General features: G+C 31.8%; 1 protein-coding gene across 1 annotated transcript; it reads right to left on the bottom strand.

Moving 5' to 3' along the window:
- Positions 1-18,934: 18,934 nt before the first annotated feature.
- On the bottom strand, positions 18,935-20,625 carry LOC146723459 (uncharacterized). Its single transcript, XM_085481898.1, is given in 2 exon segments — positions 18,935-19,662; positions 19,665-20,625. Coding segments are annotated over 2 exon segments (1,416 nt in total). The 5' UTR covers positions 20,590-20,625; the 3' UTR covers positions 18,935-19,171.
- Between the last annotated feature and the right edge of the window lie 1,464 nt (positions 20,626-22,089).

The following is a 22,089-nucleotide window of genomic DNA, read 5'->3' as shown; positions in this document are numbered from 1 at the left end:
TATCAAAATTAGAACATGCTGCAATAAAACATATAAATGAAAAAATTGCATTGGTGCAAGATAATAATAAAATAGCAAATAAAAGAAAAATTGATTGTAATATATCAGATAAAAAAACAAAAAGTGTTATTAATAGTTATAGTTATTTAACAGAACAAGAGAATTGGAAAGGCTTAAATATTGAAGCATGTAAAAAATTTAAAAAATCAGAAGAAGTACAAATTCAAGCTGATCAGGAAGTGAATAATGATTTTATAAATAGCTCGATTACTCTATCAGAAAAATCCAACTTAACTTACGTAGATGAAAACATAAACAATAATGAAAATAAGGAAAATAAATTAACATTACGCAAAAAAGGTAAAACTAAATCTAAGCATAAACCATTAAGCGAAAATAAAACTAATCGTTAAAGGGGTAAATATTTAAAACCATGTCCGGATATTCATCTTATATATAATAGACCTTTAAGAAAACGAAAAGATGAAATATTGAAAAACGGGAGTAGCTGCAATGTAGTCATCATTAACAGCCAAAAGATATATATTAAAAACACGTGTGCTTTTGATTCGTTAGTTGAAATATTAGCAACTGCGTATTGTAATTATTCGTTATTTAAAAATTATTTAGACGAAAATCCTGAAAACTTATTTTTAAATTTTATAAAAAAGTATGCTAACAAAGGTATTAACAGTTTACTTTATCAAGAACGAGCTGCTATTTTATGTACAATTTTTGAAATGCATAATGACATTGTTGACTGTACAACTAATCCCAATTGGTTAATAACTAAATTAGTTGCAGATTTACTAACTTTCAAAGAAGCTAGGAAATGTATAAAATGTGAAATAAAATTTAAGAAATTGTTTGTAATAGATGTAAATGAAACAAAATTGTTAAATCAAGACTTTAAGCAAATTTTTCTTAATTTTATTTCAGAATTTTTTAGCACTGAGACAACAACATGTAAAACTTGTCAATCGGAACTGCAAATTACTAAAATAACACCAATACCAATAACCAGTACCAATTTGTTAATTACTCAGAAAAATAACATGGCGGCCTGCTCTCAAAAAACTTTCGATGGGTAGAATAAATAATTGAAATAAGAGTTGTGAAAATTGTATAAATTAAAAACCTCCAATCTTTCTTTAGTAAAATTTCGAATTTTCGTATCAACTTCCGATTTGTGTTATACCGTATTTTCAGGGAGTAAGTTATTGATCAGAAAACTTTGCCTTGTTGCTCGAAACGGGTGTATATTAAGTAAAATTTATAAATGTACAGTTCTCAGGTCAAGTACAATAAAGCTATACGCTTAAAAAGTTTACTGATTATTTGTCGTAATATACAATAAAAAATTACATATTAATTAAGTGAATAATATCGAAAATTATAAGTCAAATGAAACCTTGCTATTTAAAACCTATTCTTCATGATCGCAAGACACTATTTTCTATTTAAAAGATTTTCTTCAGAAACACAGAAGAAAAAGGTATTTGTATATAGTTTTGTATATTCACTTCGTTGTGTGTAGAGCTTTTAAAAATACGTTGAATCCTTATTCTAATCTAATCTTCTTCTAATGTAATACTTTTCGTACTTCAAATGTTGTAGTAATTATTCTGTAAGAGCTTCGACATTATTTCTAAATGGACATCGAGAAACATCATAGTTTTTTGAGAGCAGGCCGCCATGTTATTTTTCTGAGTAATTAACAAATTGGTACTCTGGAATTACGAGCAATTATTTTTCATTGTACGGGCTAGTATAAATTTCAAATCAAATCTCTATGACCGACTATTATATTTTGTGCACTAAGAATAACATATCGCACATATTTTCTAGAATCAAATTGTAATCAGTTTTACTTATATGTATGTATGTTCAATGTGAACTTGCACCTTGAATAAAATATCACAGTTACTTTTCATGGTAATATATTATTACTAAATTTAGATAATATACACTTTACGTATGTTCACTTTGAACTGGCACCTTGAATAACATATCAGTTACTTTTCGTGATAATTTATTATTAGATCGTTTAAATTTTTGAGTACCTTCTTTTGAACATGGCCTGACCTTTTCATTTTTATGATTTTTTAGGATTTAGATATAATTATATATAAAAAATTTTTCCCGGGTTAAACCCTGCAATTTTTATATTTTATTCATAAGACCACTATTTCTTGGACATAATTGACCGTTGCCGGACTTTTGAACCACCTTGTATATATATATATATATATATATATATATATATATATATGGTAGATTGTATATTTCCTTTGAAAAATACATGAAAATATGCATATATCATCAAAATTTATAAAAGAGCAATATTAAAATTGTGTTCAACTATGTCATAAAAAGACACATTTATATATGTATGTTTTATTGTCATTGACACGCTTAGATGCGTGTGCGAGATGATTTGACAGTAAAAATATATTATGTTGTCTGATTTCAATATGTTGAACACACTAAAATGGCTTTTTGACATATCAGGAGACGCGGTAGCGTCTCGCTAAGTTATATCTTTCATTCGTCAAATTAAAATACAATCTACAAAAAAACAAAAAAAAATATCGAATGATATCGAAAAGATAGCGAAAATATCGAAACAATAGCGAAAATTATCCGTAGGACGCTACTGTGTATCCTTTACCGGACGTAACACGATTTTCGTAACCTTGAAAACAAAAATTTGAAATATTTCATGAACGGAAACATATTTTTCAAAAGATGACCATATCAATCGAAAGCGCGATTTTTTCCGAGTAAAATGAGACCTTAACGAACTTGATAGCTCTATTGGTTGCGGAGATATTAATTTTTCAATTTATTTTTTGGTCGAAAAGGTGTCACTTTTTTTTAAGACTACGGCGTCGTACTTGTCCGCGGTCACCCATCCCGACAAAGTGATTCTGTCCGAAGCTGCTTTACCTTATCCGCGGTCACCCATCCTAGTATAGTGACATTTTCCTCAGCTGCTTAACCTTTTAAGCAACCAAACGAAAAATAAATTCTCGCTCTCTCTCACTCTCTCTCTCTCTCCCCCCTCTCTCTCCCCTCTCTCTCCCCCCTTTTTCTCCCTTTCTCTCTTGCTTTCCCACGTCTTTTTTCGCTCTCTCTCGCCCTCTCTCGCTTTCTCTCGCTGTCTCTCGCTCTCTCTTGCTCTCTACCGCTCTCTCGCGTTCTCTCGCTCTCTGCCGCTCTCTCTCGCGTTCTCTCGCTCTCTCCCACTCTCTCTCTCGCGTTCTCTCGCTCTCTCTCGCCTCTCTCTCGCGTTTCTCGCTCTCTCCCTTCTCTCTCCGCTGTTCTCCTCGCTCTCTCTCGTCTCTCGCTCTCTCGTCGGTTTTTTCGCTCTTCGCTCTTCTCCCGCTCTCTCTCGCTGCTCTCTCGCCTCTCTCGTTCTCTCTCGCTCTCCTCTCTCGCTTTCTTCCGGTTCCTCTCTCGCTCGCTGTCTCTCGCTCTCTCGCTCTCTCTCTTCGCGCTCTCTCTCGCTCTCTTCGCTCTCTCTCGCTCCCTCTCTTCTTCTCTCACTCTCTCTTGGTTTTTTTCGCTTCTCTCGCTGTTCTCTTCTCGCTCTCTCCGTTCTCCTCCTCCCGCTCTCTCTCTCCTCCGCTTTCTTTCCTCTCTCTCCGCTCTCTCCGCTTTGTATCGCTCCTCTCGCTCTCTTCGCCCTCTCTCGCTGTCTCTCGCTCCCTCTTGCTCTCTGCCGCTCTCTCTCGCGTTCTCTCGTTCTCTCTCGTCTTCTCTCGCTCTCTCTCGGTTTTTTTCGCTCTCTCTCGCTTTCTCACGCTGTTTCTCGCCTTCTCTCGTTCTCTCCCGTTCTCTCGCTTTCTTTCGCCCTCTCTCGCCCTCTCTCGCTCTCTCTCGCTCTCTCTTGCTCTTTCCCGCTCTCTCCCGCACTCTCTCGCGTTCTCCCGCTCTCTCTCGCTTCTCTCGCTGTTTCTCGCCTTCTCTCGTCCTCTCCCGCTCTCTCTCGTTCTCTCTCGCTCTCTCTCGCTCTCTTTCGCTCTCTCTCGCTTTCTCCCGCTCTATCGCTTTTTCTCGCTCTCTATCGCCTTCTCTCGCTTTCTCTCGCTCTCTCTCGTCTTCTCTCGCTCTTTCTCGGTTTTTTTCGCTTACTCTCGCTCTCTCTCGCTTTCTTTCGCTCTCTCTCGCGTTCTTTCGCTCTCTCCCGCTTTCGCTCGCGTTCTCTCGCTTTCTCCCGCTCTCTCTCGCGTTCTCTCGTTCTCTCCCGCTCTCTCTCGCGTTCTCTCGCTCTCTCCCGCTCTCTCTCGCGTTTTCTCGCTCTCTCCCGCTCTCTCTCGCGTTCTCTTGCTCTCTCTTGTCTTCTCTCGCTCTTTCTCGGTTTTTCTCGCTCTTTCTCGCTTTCTCTCGCTGTTTCTCGCCTTCTTTTGTTCTCTCCCGCTCTTTCTCGTTTTCTTTCATTCTCTCTCGTTTTTTTCCGCTCTCTCTCGCTCTCTCCCGCTTTCTATCGCTCTCTATCGCTCTCTCTCGCTCTCTCCCGCTTTGTATCGCTCTCTATCGCTCTCTCTCGCTCTCTCTCGCTCTCTCTTGCTCTCTCCCGCTTTCTCTCGCTCTCTCTTGCTCCCTCTTGCTCCCTCTTGCTCTCTCCCGCTCTCTCTCTTGGGTCCTCTTGCTCTCTCTCGTCTTCTCTCATTATAAATATAAAAAAATATACATTTATTTAATGCATTTTGTTTAATGATCTTTGCAAAAATATGTGAAATCCCACAAAAAAAGACATCACAGATGTAAAAAAAAAGCGCTAAGTTATATCTTTCGTCAGCAAAAATAGTTCTTTATAATAATAAAAAATATAATCTTCTCAAAAATTATGTTTATAGCCAAAATAATTCTTTGCAAAAATTAATCATTATCAAAAATATTTTCTCAAAAATTATATTTATAAATTATATTTTATTTTTGTTAATAATACTAGAAAAAAATTAAAATATTAGCATCAAAAAGTAGTGAAATCAAAAAATTGCGCTAAATAATTATATTGATAATACGAGAAAAAAGGTTATAATATTAGCATCAAAAAGTAGTCAAATCAAAAAGTTGCACTAAGTAAGTGACAACATAATATATAATATTTAGATAAATTTCTTGTAATGATACAAATGTATAATTATTGCTTTATTTTAAAACGTTTATAATATATACAATAACAAAATAAATTCAGTAAAATATATATATATATATATATATATTTATTCATCTTTATATTTAAATAACATGAATAATTATGTAATTAATTTAAACTGGAATGTATATACATTGTAAAGTTATTATATATTTTTATAAAATATTTAGATAAATAGATATATATAAAAAATAAATTATTTATCTCTAAATAATTATTTAATTCAAATATATTTAAACGTATATTCAAAAAAGGTAATATAAGGCACAAAGAATTAAATTTAGGAAATTAAAAAAATTTAAAGTTAAATAAAAATTTTTAATTTAAATTAAAAAATAAAAGTAAAAATAAAAGTAAAAAAAATGTAATGTACAAAAAATACTTAGCGCTGTTTTTGTATTGTTATTTTAACACATTAGTAAATAAAATAAAATATAAATCAAAGTATAGACTAATTTTTTTACTGCAATACGCTTCAATAGAAATCTATAAACATATTACGTGGCTCGATATTCGAATGACATGTGGCTAGCTGAACATATCGATATACATGTATGAAATATATGTATATAATGTAACATGCAATAATTGTCATATTAAACAGATTCAACGATTGGGCAATGTGAATGGGCTAAGTGAAAATTATAAAAATGAATTTACTATACATTAATATATGCTAAAGACGTATACATATACATATATATGTTATTAATATATGTATACCAGGGTTGGGAAGTAACGAGTTACTTGTAACGAAGTTACAGTTACAGTTACTTTTTTTCGGTAACTATAACTTAACTTCGTTACTTTTTTCCATCTGTAACTGTAACTGTAACTTAGTTACATTTTTTTAGTAACTAGTAACTATTTTAATAGTTACTTTATTAGTTACTTTTTTTGGAAACATGCGCTAAAAGTATTGTTTAAGTATGGTAGCCGTTATATTATTAAATTAAATTTTGATAACAGTAGCATATGGATCTTCATATGATTTAATCTTTTACCTAAAATTTTCATTTTGTGTACATAAAATAATATAACACATAATTAAGATCGACCAATCACAGTCAAATATTTAAAAAAACTTCTTAAAGATAATAATTGATCGATTTGCTTGCGACTTTGCGATTACCATTTAGTAACTTACTATAACTATTTTTACTGTTGTATATAAAGATCATTCATACATTGATGTTAATTGCAAAGTCGCAAGCAAATCGATCAATATTACATTCAAGAATTTTTTTAAATACTTGACTGTAATTGTGCATAAAATGTAAGCTCCTTATATTTAAAACAATGTATAATTATTTTTAAAAAGTAACTGAAAAGTAACGACTCGTTACTTTTAGAGTAACTGTAACTGTAACGAGTTATTTTTTAAAATCGGTAACTTGTAACTGTAACTAGTTATTTTTTCAATGAAATAACTGTAACTGTAACTAGTTACTTTTACAAAGTAACTTTCCCAACCCTGATGTATACATATATTAATTAATGTATATGGAGCATTTCAAAGTGTTTAATTGATCAATCAAAATATAAATGAATAAAAATTTCTTTATTCTAATACATGTTTTAAAGCATTTGCAATGTTTTCCTGATCGCAATCAAAGTTTCGAGATAGATGTTTAAAGCGCATTATTTTCATTATGAATTTTTTTATAAAAAAGATTCAAATATAATTTCATGATTCTTTAATTTCGACTTATTTTGACTTCATCATTTCACTCTCCAAAGATAGGATGCGACTTCTGTGTGTGATATATTCTGTATATACACATTTCGTTACTAATCATCATTTTTAAGGACGTTTCGTAGTCAAAGGGCTATAATACAAAAACAGCGCTAAGTATTTTTTGTACATTACATTTTTTTTACTTTTATTTTTACTTTTATTTTTTAATTTAAATTAAAAATTTTTATTTAACTTTAAATTTTTTTAATTTCCTAAATTTAATTCTTTGTGCCTTATATTACCTTTTTTGAATATACGTTTAAATATATTTGAATTAAATAATTATTTAGAGATAAATAATTTATTTTTTATATATATCTATTTATCTAAATATTTTATAAAAATATATAATAACTTTACAATGTATATACATTCCAGTTTAAATTAATTACATAATTATTCATGTTATTTAAATATAAAGATGAATAAATATATATATATATATATATATTTTACTGAATTTATTTTGTTATTGTATATATTATAAACGTTTTAAAATAAAGCAATAATTATACATTTGTATCATTATAAGAAATTTATCTAAATATTATATATTATGTTGTCACTTACTTAGTGCAACTTTTTGATTTGACTACTTTTTGATGCTAATATTTTAACCTTTTTTCTCGTATTATCAATATAATTATTTAGCGCAATTTTTTGATTTCACTACTTTTTGATGCTAATATTTTAATTTTTTTCTAGTATTATTAACAAAAATAAAATATAATTTATAAATATAATTTTTGAGAAAATATTTTTGATAATGATTAATTTTTGCAAAGAATTATTTTGGCTATAAACATAATTTTTGAGAAGATTATATTTTTTATTATTATAAAGAACTATTTTTGCTGACGAAAGATATAACTTAGCGCTTTTTTTTTACATCTGTGATGTCTTTTTTTGTGGGATCATATTATAACATTATAATAATGTTTATTAATTGAAAATTAAATGGTTTATATGCTTTGCAGACTTGGTCAGTGATTGAATTTATCAATATAGAAGGCCAATCAAACGCTGTAGAAGTTGTACCAACCTCATGGATGACATTTACAAATGATCAAATAATGTGTAAATGGCCGGAAAAAAATGTTAGGAAATATATATTACGGAAAGAACCCCCAAAAGACAATTGGCAAAAATACATAGTGCAACTAATATTTCAAAGTAGTAAGTATTGTCATAAAAATATTGATAGTATATAATAAGATAATATCTTAATTAAACATGTTTTATATTAAAAAAATGACTTTTTCGTATTTAATATATCAAATCATAACTTCCCAATATTTATGAATACGGTTATGGAAAAGACTTATATAAATCATGTAATACAAATGTATGTATATATATAGACAATTAATAAAATGATTTGTAATTATATATATTACTGTCGATAATAGCGGAATTAAAATTGTCGGTAATTATCGACAATTTTAGTTCCTCTCAAATGAGGGCGAAATATTTGTGTGTATACACACACGCGCGCACTATATTCTTATAAAAATTATAATAGATGGACGTATTTGTATTGAAAATTGATTTTTAACACAATGTAATTTCCTACACATGTCATCATGTTCTGTCCATATTCCGGTGGTACTACGACAAAATGATGTAAAATGTCCAGGAATATAACGTATAATACCAGCTAAAACATACATTTTGTTTTGAACGTTAATTTTTTCAGGAATATCATTTAAAGTTATTCCATATGGGTATTTAATTTTATTCATCTGGAAGAAGATTTCAAGATCAAAAAAGAGACATGACTGTGTTATTTTAGTAATTTGCAGTTCCGATTGACAAGTTTTACATGTTGTTGTCTCAGTGCTAAAAAATTCTGAAATAAAATTAAGAAAAATTTGCTTAAAGTCTTGATTTAACAATTTTGTTTCATTTACATCTATTACAAACAATTTCTTAAATTTTATTTCACATTTTATACATTTCCTAGCTTCTTTGAAAGTTAGTAAATCTGCAACTAATTTAGTTATTAACCAATTGGGATTAGTTGTACAGTCAACAATGTCATTATGCATTTCAAAAATTGTACATAAAATAGCAGCTCGTTCTTGATAAAGTAAACTGTTAATACCTTTGTTAGCATACTTTTTTATAAAATTTAAAAATAAGTTTTCAGGATTTTCGTCTAAATAATTTTTAAATAACGAATAATTACAATACGCAGTTGCTAATATTTCAACTAACGAATCAAAAGCACACGTGTTTTTAATATATATCTTTTGGCTGTTAATGATGACTACATTGCAGCTACTCCCGTTTTTCAATATTTCATCTTTTCGTTTTCTTAAAGGTCTATTATATATAAGATGAATATCCGGACATGGTTTTAAATATTTACCCCTTTAACGATTAGTTTTATTTTCGCTTAATGGTTTATGCTTAGATTTAGTTTTACCTTTTTTGCGTAATGTTAATTTATTTTCCTTATTTTCATTATTGTTTATGTTTTCATCTACGTAAGTTAAGTTGGATTTTTCTGATAGAGTAATCGAGCTATTTATAAAATCATTATTCACTTCCTGATCAGCTTGAATTTGTACTTCTTCTGATTTTTTAAATTTTTTACATGCTTCAATATTTAAGCCTTTCCAATTCTCTTGTTCTGTTAAATAACTATAACTATTAATAACACTTTTTGTTTTTTTATCTGATATATTACAATCAATTTTTCTTTTATTTGCTATTTTATTATTATCTTGCACCAATGCAATTTTTTCATTTATATGTTTTATTGCAGCATGTTCTAATTTTGATATACTTTAATTGATTCAATATGACAAACAACAAATTTATCTGGGCGTAATGGTTTGTAATTTGATCCTAAATCTGCATGTTTCAAATCTTTAAAGTAGGCTTTGCATTTAGAAGATGTTGCTACACTGGAAGCTAAAGGAAAATATCCTGTCGTTATTTCTGTCCAAATGGGAAAATGTTTTGCCAATTTGACTAAATGATTTACAAGTTCGGGACAATAAAAAGCGTTATACCTATCAGTCTCTACACTTTCATTAACTTTACATTCAGCCTGTTCTCTAATGTTGTTTATAAAAGAAGTCAAATTATTGTTTTCATCTAAATCATCCGGATAATTAAACTCTTTATCATTATCACTATCGTCTGTAAAAGTAAAATTTCTAATTTTTTCAAATAAATAGAATTGTTTTGTGGCACAAATAACATCATTACCATCAGTATCTTTGCCATCGTATTGACTGTAAGCAACAATAAATATTGATATCAGTAATTCAGTAAAATTTTCGATGTTATTACATATTGACATGATACCAATACATCTTACAAAAAAATCTTTTACTTTTGGGTGTTTCTTATCAAATATATTTTTGCGACAAACAATTTTAATTAAATGGGCAATGTCAACTCTTATATAAGTTTGAAGTAAATGTTGCAAAATTTCGCCACAAATCCATCGGTAACAATCAGAAATGTAGCTTTTTAAGTTACGTTCGTTAAAAGCCAAACTTATGGCATTTAAAAATGCCATTGAATAATCGCAGTCGACTTCCGGAGGAATTGGAGCCCCATCTCTTATAATTTCTCTTAGCCAATATGTAATTATATTTGTATCATGTTTTTCTGATATCATTTGAAAAACTGGTTGAATACCATTTTTGCCTTTTATAATAATTTGGTATAAAAATATATGTTTTCTTTTACCATTTAATTTAACAATTAGATTCATTAATTTTCCTGTAGCATCTATTTCAATTTTTCCAGATTTTTTAATTAAAGTTTTATATAAATTCATTTGCATTGGAGACCAATAGAAACAATAAAAATGCTCTTTAGAAACTTCTTTTATGTATCCCATGTACTTCCCTTTATATTTTAATTCAATTAATGAATTGATAGGATCAAGAAATTTGTTGATACCTAATTTGCGAATGATAGCTTCTTCTTTAATTTTTCTTAAAGTACATTGTCTGGGAAGATACGGCGGTTCAGGATGTTCGAATGATAAATCTTTTACAGCATTATTACGCCATTGTCTCGGTTGTTTACTTAATAACTCTTCTCTAATTGCTATTCGCGTATTTCCTTTTATTGCTCGTTTCTCTTCATGTGGTATTCCAGAAGTGTCCACAGTGTAAACTCTTAAGATAATACCAGTATCAGAAGCTGGTTCAAATAAAGTATAAGCCTTAAATATAGCACCACATTCCTTACAAAAACCATATATTTTTAAGTATGTTTCGGCTTCTGTAGATTCAAAAACCTTACCATATTTAAATATATAAGCACATGGTAGTTTATTTAAAAAAAACAGGCTAGAAATTATATCCGTCCAACCAGTTTTAAGTACTTTGTATCTTTTACCATTTGTTCCTTTTTCTTTATACACTTTTGATACAGGATATATAGATTTCCATTGCTCATTGGATAATTCTAAATTAAACCAAAATTTTGGGAATTTTGTATTAACATTTTCTAGAAAATTGTATGGTTCAAATTCTTGACTACTATTAGTTTGATTAGAAATATTAATATCATCTACTGCTTTCTCTTCTTCATCTTTTTTGTGGATATTGAAATGTTCTTCCAAATCTTTTTTTAAATTCCATCTATTATTTCTAACATAAACATTTAGCGTATCAGGCAATAACTTATCAGAAATTATTTTACATGTTTCTTTCCATACTTTATCTGAACGGCACTTCAATTGTTGATTTTTATCAAACGGTTTGCATTTCTTTAACGCATATAACATAACTTCAGGCTTTACAAAAGCTTTTCTAGGCATTTTAGTTATTTTCAAATAATTATCTTTTAATTCTATTATCCTTATCAATATATTCAATATAATCTTTAATTGAAATTATGTAATACTTAACAGAATAGATTAAGGCTATTTTGAAATAAAATAGAAAAAATATTAAAAACTAAAATTAAAAATATTCTAAATATTGCAGTCTGATTAAAAATTAAGTAAACTTATATTTATAAAAAATGTTTATAAGAGTTGTATTATTATGTTTCACGTCATACAATCTTTATATTGTTCAGGAAAAAATAAATGTGCACCATTCAATGTCGGACATTCTAAATCTTCTTAATCTCCAGTAATTTTAAGTTATTAAATACGAAATATTCTTTTTCGTAAGAACATCTGAAAAGAAATGATAATTCACAAAACTTAAAAAAATTGTTATACTAACTGTATTAAAAATTACAATATATTTATATATTTCAAAATTATAATATAAATAATGTGACTACATACCACAAACCGAAAAGATTAAATGCAGGAGTATATCGTTTTATACTGCTCAAGATTAAAATATAGTAAACTGATATTATTCGATATGAATTATCATATGGTATTAGCTACGATATGTATGATCTGAAATGTATGAAATTTCTTCTTAGATTTTAAAATTATTAAAAATGATTTCATATGAATTGCTGATACGAACTTTTTAAAATAATGTTCAACAAGAAAATAAAGTACATTACCTTGGATCTTGTTAGGTCATAATGTTCGTATTCACGCTGTGATTGCGCTTCATCTCAGTCTTTATTTGCAGTATAAGTATCTATTGAATTCACAGTTTTAATGTAACTGATTTCGCGACACCGCTTAGGAGTGCTACGCACCCTGAGTTCTTGGACTTTGCCTAGGGGCACACACACCTTGTCCTGAGTTCCGATCAGACGAATCGCGACTACACTTGGGGAAAACTCCTGAGACGCGAACCACACGTGCAAGAATTTCGTACATTCGATTAACTCGTGCAGAACAGAACTGAGCTTGATTAAAACTCTTCGGGTTATATACCCCTTGCGGATTTGAATTCTCATTGGTTTACGCAACGAAACAGAGATCGCCGACAATAACAATTTGCCGACAATCGACTTATCAGATCTCAACGACGATTTTGAGTCGCTCGAAAATACGAACTTCGTATCACAGACACCGCGGATTTTGTGTGAGATGCCGCGAAGCCCGCAACACAGAAGCCGCGGTTCCTATGTAAAACACCGCAGAGTCTTTTGAATTTACACCAACAAGATTAACGATTACCGGGATTTCAAAGATATCCGCACGTGTGTGACGCATCAATTCATCCGACCAATACTTTTTATCAGAAAAACATGATACAAGTCTAATTACATATTGGCTAAGAGAAATTATAAGAGATAGGGCTCTATTTCCTTGGGAAGTCAACTGCGATTCATTTGATTCCAATCGGGTAAATCGTGGACAAATGGTGAACAATCGATTTCTGTACGTAATTTTAAGATAATCGTGTTTATAAGTGCTCGTGACGAAATTTGCTCTAACTTTTTATTTATAATTTATTTATAATTTCTTTTAGCAAGATGGATAAAAAATGATTATTTATGGACAATTGCGGACAAATTCTGGACAATCGAATCCCGTATGTAATTTTAAAAAAAAACACTTAGGGGTGCTGATATTAAAATTTTGAATTTTTTTTTGAATTTTTTTTGCAAGGGTGGACAAAAATTATTTTTTATGGACAAATGTGGACAAATTCTGGACAATCGAATGCCATATAGTTTATGTCAAAATTCGTATTTAGGGGTGCCAACTTCACAGACCTGGAGAGAACGGTTTGGGAGGAAGAAAGGGCTAAATTTTTTGAAGAAAGGGAAATAGAAGGGAAGAAGATGGAGGAAAAAAGAGAAAGGGGAGAGGAAGTATACGAGGGATGGAAGCAGAAAGACAGAGAACTGCAAAAGAAGGAAAGATGGGAGAAGATAAGAGAGTCGAGATATAATAGATGGTATGGAGAATGGAAGGAAGAGGGTTTACCGGAATATTTGAAAAAGGGTTGGGGGGAAAGTAGATGGAGAAGGATAGTGAGCTTTAGAATGAACAACGAAATGAGAGGACGCGAGATACTGGGAAGAAGAGGGGGAAAGAAGATGTAGACTATGTGGGATGGAAGATGAAACTTGGGAACATGTAATAGGAGAATGTGGGGGAGAGGGGAATAAGGGAAATTGGTGAGAAAGAATGAGGGAAATACTGCAAGAAGGAAGAGAGGGGGAAGGATGGATGAGGGAATTAGAGAAAAAGAGGGAGGAGGGGAGGACGAAAGGAGAAGAAGGGGAAGAAGGTATGAGGAGGAGAATGAGTGAAAGTATGAATGAGGTGCTGGAGAATGTATGGGGAACTGGAAGTCGAGGCGAAACGAGGTAATAGTTTAGGGACGACTCTTTCTCTCTCTTAATTAGTAGATAAGCAGATTAAGTTAGAATTAAGGTAATTGTAAGTTAGATGTAAGAGTAGATGTAAGAGTAGTTTGTAAGTTAATATTGTAAGAGTTTGGGTACGCTCCTTAATAGCGCCTTTAATTCCTAAGGGGGCAAATAAAGTAATAAATGAATGAACAAACCTTTGAATGGCAACGATGAACCATTTATAGAACCATTGAATGTTAATAAACAAGAATGTAAATGTTGTCCCATACATATAAAACACAACTGTGGTATGTATATGTTATTTGCAATCATCGAATTCGCCTATTGCCCGAATTCTTTAAACAATACGATGTTAGCTTAAATGTCCACAACGCGTTCTGAGTATTTATTTTGGCCACTGAGCGTTGGAAAATACAACGTGTTGTGGCCGAAATAAAGTACCCAGAATACGTTATAGACATTTAAGCTTATCTATATCGCATATTGGTTAAAAAATTCGGGCAATGAGCAAATTTGGCGATTGCAAGTAACATATATTTTATGTACAGTTATTTTCGATAAACTTATCATTAATCTTATTATAAAATGAATTCATTATTACATGTTCGACACAATTGATAAATATATTAAACTTTTTTTCCAGAAAAATATTTTAAAGAAATCATCCGCCAACAAAATATACTAAAAGCTAGCATGTGGCAATATACAGATTCGCTTCACGAATTAACCACATCGGTTAATAGTATTTTTACGAATAAGGTGGCTCATCAAGTGAAGGAAACAACAACTTCATTCTTCACAATGTTTAATTTTCCGTTACACGATGAAGAAGATTTAATCCGCGTTGATGAACACTTAAATGACGAGAAAAATTTTAACGTTGCGGTAATTTTTATAAATATGTTATTCTCAAATATATGTCACATTTTTATTGCAGTGTTACAAATATACTTTATTAATTAATGAAATTTTAGTTTATTATATTATTTTTGATTTAAATTTTATAGATGAATGAACTTGCGAAAATTGGTGGAAGTTCTGTACACAATTTTACTCAAAGAGCTTTGCAAATGTTGATTACTAATGACCTTGCAGCAACGTACAGCTGGTTGGGAAGGCGAGCCAAAAAAACTTTATATATATAAATTATTAATTTATATATATATATATATATATATTAATATAGATTATTATATAGTTTAATAAATAAATGTATATTGCAGTATAATAAAAATACTGCAAGTATACTGTAAGTATACTGTGATACTGTAAGTATACTGTGATAATATATATAAAATAAAACTATTTCAGTTTTCTACTAAATTTATTACCTAATTAATTCTAAATTATTCACGTATAATAAGAAGCCGAAATATGTCCAGTAAAGGTATGAATTTCGTCCATAAAAAGTCCAAAGTACGTCTATTAGAATAATAATATATATCCATTTAAGATCCATAATTCGTCCATAAAAGGTCCATAATTCATTCATAAAAAATCCAAAATTCGTCTATTACATTCATAATTTATATCCATTTAAGATCCATAATTCGTCCATAAATGCCCAATAATAGACGTCCTATAGATGTCCAGCCCAGTTGCAAACGGACATACAATGGACGTCCAATGTATGTCCGCCGTACTTAATCTGGACGTCCAGTGGATGTACACAATGTCCGGCATGGACATCCATCGTACATACATAGGACATACTTGTGCTTATTGGGTGTATATATATATATATATATATATATATATATATATATATAATGTTATGTACAGGGTGTCTGGTAACTAATGGACCAATGATTAAGGGCGGATTCTTTGGCCAATTTGGAGACAATTTTTCCTTAGCAAAAACGTTGAGAAGTCAATAATTTTCGAGTTATAAGCGATTGAAAAAAATGGGTTTTTTGAAAACTAAACGTTTTGGAGTTAAAAGTCTAACATAATTACATTCTCCATTTCAGGTAGAGTTTACTATAATAAAATTTTAATTTGAGGCTTAGTTATAAAGATACATAATGACAAATATTGGAAAGTTGTAAAAAATGATGACCTTTTTCGACATTTTCGCTGAGGAAAAATCGTTCCCAAATTGACCAAAGAATCCATTTGTAATTGTTGGTCCGTTAGTTACCGGACACCCTGTATATACATATACATACATACATATACACAGTATTTAGTGTAATGGTGCGCATATTTGAGACGTTTCTGATAATTAAAAAATTTATATTGTACAAATTAATTTGTTTCAAGGCTATTATGTAACAGAAAAAATTGTAAAAAAATTTTTTCATGAAAAAATGAATGTCATAATTTTTTTAAATAAAAGTATTATGTTCAATCTAAATCAATTCGTTACAATATTCTGCATCAAAAATTATAAAGATAAGATTGTGAAAAAGTGAAAAGTTTACGAGATATTTGAGTTTTAGAGAAAATATGTAGCTGCTAGTTTACAATTTATATCTTTATTTATATCTGTGTTTTCTTTACACCAATTGATTTAAAATTGGAATAAAATAATCAGAAAATGATTTCATGAGATATTTCATAGTTTATGTACATTATGTTAAACTAAAATATAATATATCTCATAAGCTATTCGCTTTTTGGCCATTCTACATTACAACTTATGCAGAATATTGAGAATCGATTTATATAAAAAAATGATTTCATTAAAAAAAATTTAAGGTAACACTAATTTTTTTTATAAAAAATTTGTTTCCTCATTTTTTATTGCTTGTAATAGATTGCGCAAAACAGATCAATTTTTACAATATATATTTTTATTATATTTTTTATTATATATTCTTGTAGCTTATCATGATAGCTTTCCAAAACCCTATAATAAAGTATTTTTTCATGGAGTACTCTTTGAGTTATAAAGGTTCAATGAAACCATTTTTTGACAAAATGTAAAATATCTTGTAAAATATTCCATTTTCGGTAATCATACCTTTTTGCACGGAAAGATGAGACCAATGAATTAGTGTAAAAAAACACATAGTTGCTTATAAAAAAAAGTATGCAACTGCATATTGAATATTAAATTTTTTGAAAGAATTATCTGTTTTCCTTACACGATATTTTACATTTCAAACGATAATTCAAATTACATTTCAAATATTCACGATATTTTTTATGTAAAAATTTGTTAGCTTTAAACGTTTATAACTCAAAGAGTACTCCATAAAAAAATACTTTATTATAGGATTTTGGAAAGCTATCAAGATAAGCTACAAGAATGTTTATATAATAAAAAATAGGGGATTCCATTACAAAAATTCAAGGTGACCTTCATGTGACTTACAAACGACCATCCAATGTCAAACCAATGACACCATCTTATGTCACCCTCGAAGTTAAATAACTTTTGTTCGAATCATTTTTTCGTATCTCTAATATTTTTAGAAATATTTATCTGAGGCGATTAAAATGGAACACCCTGTATATATTTATATGTATGTATGTGATTTATATAAAGTAACCGAATAAATTATTTTTGAAATTTGCAGACATGAAAAAATAATTCATATCGACATATTCAGTACAAAGGGGACATCATATAGTAATAAACGATTATTTGATGAGTAGAAACATTAATGGCATTACAAAGTCAACTTCATTTTTTAAAATGGAATGCTATATTTTTTATTTTATAGGCTTTTTAAATACAAGTTCATTGATATTACATAAAGATATTTAAGGTCATAAATACATAGTAAAATAAAAGTCAAATGTTTGACTTGTATTTAGTTGTAATAAAAATTCAAAGTATTGACCTTGGACTTGACGACACAGATAAATTTTATGTGTCAAATGATGTACTGCTTCTCTTACTTCTAATAAAATATTTTTAAGTGTTGTAGTTATTTGAGCAATCATATGTATAATATAATTATTATGAGTTTTTTTATAGTTATTCAGAATACACAATGCTTTTCATATATTCCCATAATAAATATAATTTATCAGATTGGACGTTAATGTCAGGTCATTAGATTACATTCTCTTAGATTATTTTTTATAGAGCAATATAAAAAACATGTGTATTCAAAACTATGTACAATTCGTAATAATGATACATGATTGCTCGAATAACTGCAACACTTAAAAATATTTTATTAGAAGTAAGAGAAGCAGTACATCATTTGACACATAAAATTTATCTGTGTCGTCAAGTCCAAGGTCAATACTTTGAATTTTTAGTACAACTAAAATACAAGTCATACATTTGACTTTTATTTTATTATGTATTTATGACCTTGAATATCTTTATGTAATACCAATGAACTTGTATTTAAAAAACCTATAAAATAAAAAATATAGCATTCCATTTTAAAAAATAAAGTTGACTTTGTAATACCCTCAATGTCTCTATATACACATCAAATAATCGTTTATAACTATATGATGTCCCTTTTTGTACTAAATATGTCGATATAAACTATTTTTTTATGTCTTCAAATTTCAAAAATAATTAAGTTATTTATATATATATATTGTTACGTCCGCGCGCACTCTTCGGGTTATCTCACAGAAATGTCGCGCGCACTCAAACTCTCACACGCCGGAAATGAATACACTCGCGTAGCAAAGCAATGAACTTTAATAATACAAGCCAATATACCGTAGCGATACAATATAATATAACGTGCATTAATCCTAATGCAATATGTCGGCCGATCAGCTGTCGGAGGATACGTCCTTACCGCACGACAGACAGACCAGAACAACCACGCGACGATTAATAGATAGATAGATAGATAGATAGATAGATAAACTTTATTGATTCCCCGTAGGGTTACAATTTAAAAAACAAACACAACATAAAACAAAAAACGCTTATATTATCCTCTTAATCTAACTTAACCTACTTAACCTAAACGCTTCTAAGGGGTTGAGCTTCTACTTCGGGTCGCCCTTATGGCCTTCTCCCCTTAGCTTCCGCTCAACCCCCCAGTACACACACACACATCTCGCCGCGCGGGACTTCCGTTTCCTATTGCTTTCTACTCTTTACATTTCTTCTCCCTTTCTTATTCTCTCATTCCATTCCCCCTATTCTTTTCTCCTTCCCTCTCTCTCTCTTCCTCAATCCCTATCATCCATCCTTCTCCCTCTCCTCCCTCTCCTAAAATTTCTTTGACTACCTCCTGCCAGCTCCTCTCCCTTTCTCTACTTATTCTGCATCTTTCCCATGTATGCTCCCATGATTCCTCCTCTCCCCCACATAACCTGCATTTTCTCTTTTCCTCCTCCTCCCAGTACCTACTTTCTAACATCTCATTTCCCAACCTAAACCTCGCCACCCTCCTCCACCTACTCTCCCCCCAACCTTTTTTCAAATATTCCGGAATTCCTACTACTCTAATCTCCTTATACCATTTATTATATTCCGACTTTTCCATTCTTTCTTCCCTTCCTTTCCTCTGTTCCTCCCAATCCTTCTTCAACAATTCTCCGAACCATCCCTCTTCCTCCTCTCTCCTCTTTTCTACCTCTTCTATCTTTTTCCCTCTTTTCCTAAGTATTCTTCCCTTTCCTTTTCCCATTCTGAGCCCACCTTCCCTTCCTTCGCCCTTTCTCTCATTTCTTCCCAGCATTCTCTTGCTAGCTCACTTCCTCTTCCTTTCTCCATTCTTTTCTCAAAGCTCCATGCTCTCTTCCCCGCTCTTGTTCTCAGCTTTTCTCTTTTCAGTTCCTCTCTCACCATGTATCCTGGCGTCCTCCTATCCACCCCTAGTGTCCATCTCAGGTACCTTTCCTCTAGTCTTTCCATCCCCTCTCTCTCCTTCCACCCCCATATTTCCACCCCATAGCTCATCACTGTCCACACCAGTTTATCGAACAACCATATCCTTCTTCCCCAGTCCTTTCCGAATCTTCTTTTCCCTATCCCCCACACCTGTCCCATAATCGACGCCGCTTTCCTCAACCTTTCCCTCACCTGTCCTTCTTGTCCTCCGTTCCTTTGTAGTCTATACCCCAAATACTTGAATTCCTTCACTTCCTCCATTCTCTCCCCTTTCCATCTCCACTCCCTTTTTTTCCACCTCCCTCCTTTTCTCCTAAATCTCATCACTTTCGATTTCTTCGCATTTAGTTCCAACCTTTTTTGATCTAAATATTCTTCCAGTCTCTCTAACATGCTCCTTAGTTCCTCCTCCTCCTCTACCAGCAACACCATATCGTCTGCGTATGCCAGTGTGTAAATTCTTCTCTCCCCTAATCTCATTCCTCCCCTTTTTACCTTCCCCATCTTTTCCTCTAAGTCCGCTATCAAGATATTGAATAGCAGCGGACTCAGAGGACATCCCTGTCTTACCCCTTTCTCTATCCAAAACTTCTCTCCTATTTCTTCTCCTATCTTTATTCTGCATACCGTTTCCCTCATCACTTCCTCCACCCTTTTTCTCAATCCCTTCCTTATTCCGCTCTCCTCCATCGCCTCCATTACTTTCTCCCTGTCCACCGAGTCAAACGCTGCCTTCAAATCTATGAATAATGCTGTCATCCTTCCCCCTTTCTTTTCTAGTTGTCTATTAATCAAATAGTTCATCACATAGATGTTGTCCATCGTCCCCATTCCTCTCCTAAATTCCATCTGGTTTTCTTTTATAATCCTTTTCTCCTCCACCTCTTTCCTCAATCTTTCTGTTAATATCATTGTATATACCTTATACAGTGTCGGCATCAGCGTTATTCCCCTATAATCCTCAACCACCTTTCCCTCTCCTTTCTTCTTTATCGGGACTATCACCCCCTCCTTCCATCTCTCCGGCCATCCTTCCCCTTTCCATACTCTGTTACAAAAATCCAGTGCCCAATTTTCCATATTCCCTCCTCCATATTTCCATACCTCATTTGGAATCTCATCTATCCCCGATGCTTTTCCTTTCTTCAGCTTCTTTATCGCCTCTATCAATTCTGTCCTGCTTATCTCCTCTTCCTCCTCCTCTTCCTCTCTATCTCCTCTGTCCTTTCTTTCCTCTCTTACTCTCCTCTCCTCCACTCCTCCTAGCAACTTCATGAAATAATCTCTCCACTCTCTCATCTCAATTTCCTCGTTAATTCCCTTCTCTCTCCCTCTCTCCTTGTTAACTATTTCCCATACTTCCGCTTCTTTTTTTGCCCCCGCTGCTTTCCTTTCCCATTTCTCGTTTTCTTCTTTTTTCTTCCTCTCACATAACCTCCTGTATTCTCCTTTTTTCCTCCTGTATTCTTCTCCCTTTCCTCCTTCTCTTCTCCACCTCCTCAGCTCCTTTCTTACTTTCCTTTTTCTTTCTCCACACTCCTCATCCCACCATCCCCTTCTCTCCTTCTTCATCTTCCTCTCTTCCTCTTCTGTTACCTTCATTGCTTCCTTTACCCTCTCCTCCATTTTCTTCCACTCACCCTCTATCTCTTTTTCTCCTCCTTCTAGTTCTCCTACCTTCTCCTTGAACCTCCTGCACCTTTCTTCATTCCAAGTTCCTCCTCTTCTCCCTCCTCGATTCTTTCTCCTCTCCTCTCTCTGTTTCCCTTTTATCTCCACCTCCACTGGCTGATGATCTGAATCTACTTTATCTTTTACTCTTAACTTTTTTACCTTTTCTCTACTATCCTCGTCTCCCAATACGTAATCTATTACTGTGTTCCCTCTCCCTCCTGTAAATGTCCATTCTCCCTCTTCGTCTCCTTCTGTGTTCCCATTCAATATGCTCCATCCTCTTTCTCCCAAGAATTCTAACAGTTTTCTTCCCTCTGCGTTGATTACTCTGTCCTTTGACTTCCTTTTACTTTCCCCTAACCCCTCCTCTTCTACATTTTCTTCTCCTCTCACTCTTCCTCCTTCCTCTCCGGTTCTTGCATTAAAATCCCCTCCTATTATCGTGTATACCTCATTCTCTTTCTCCTCTGTCCACTGCTCCATTTCTTTACATGCCTTCTCTATTCCTTGCCCTGCATATATTTC

Source organism: Nylanderia fulva, unplaced genomic scaffold, assembly GCF_048542155.1.
Source record: "Nylanderia fulva isolate GAGA-0341 unplaced genomic scaffold, ASM4854215v1 Scaffold197, whole genome shotgun sequence".
Classification (NCBI taxonomy): domain Eukaryota; kingdom Metazoa; phylum Arthropoda; class Insecta; order Hymenoptera; family Formicidae; genus Nylanderia; species Nylanderia fulva.
This window is presented reverse-complemented; position numbering and strand designations above follow the sequence as displayed.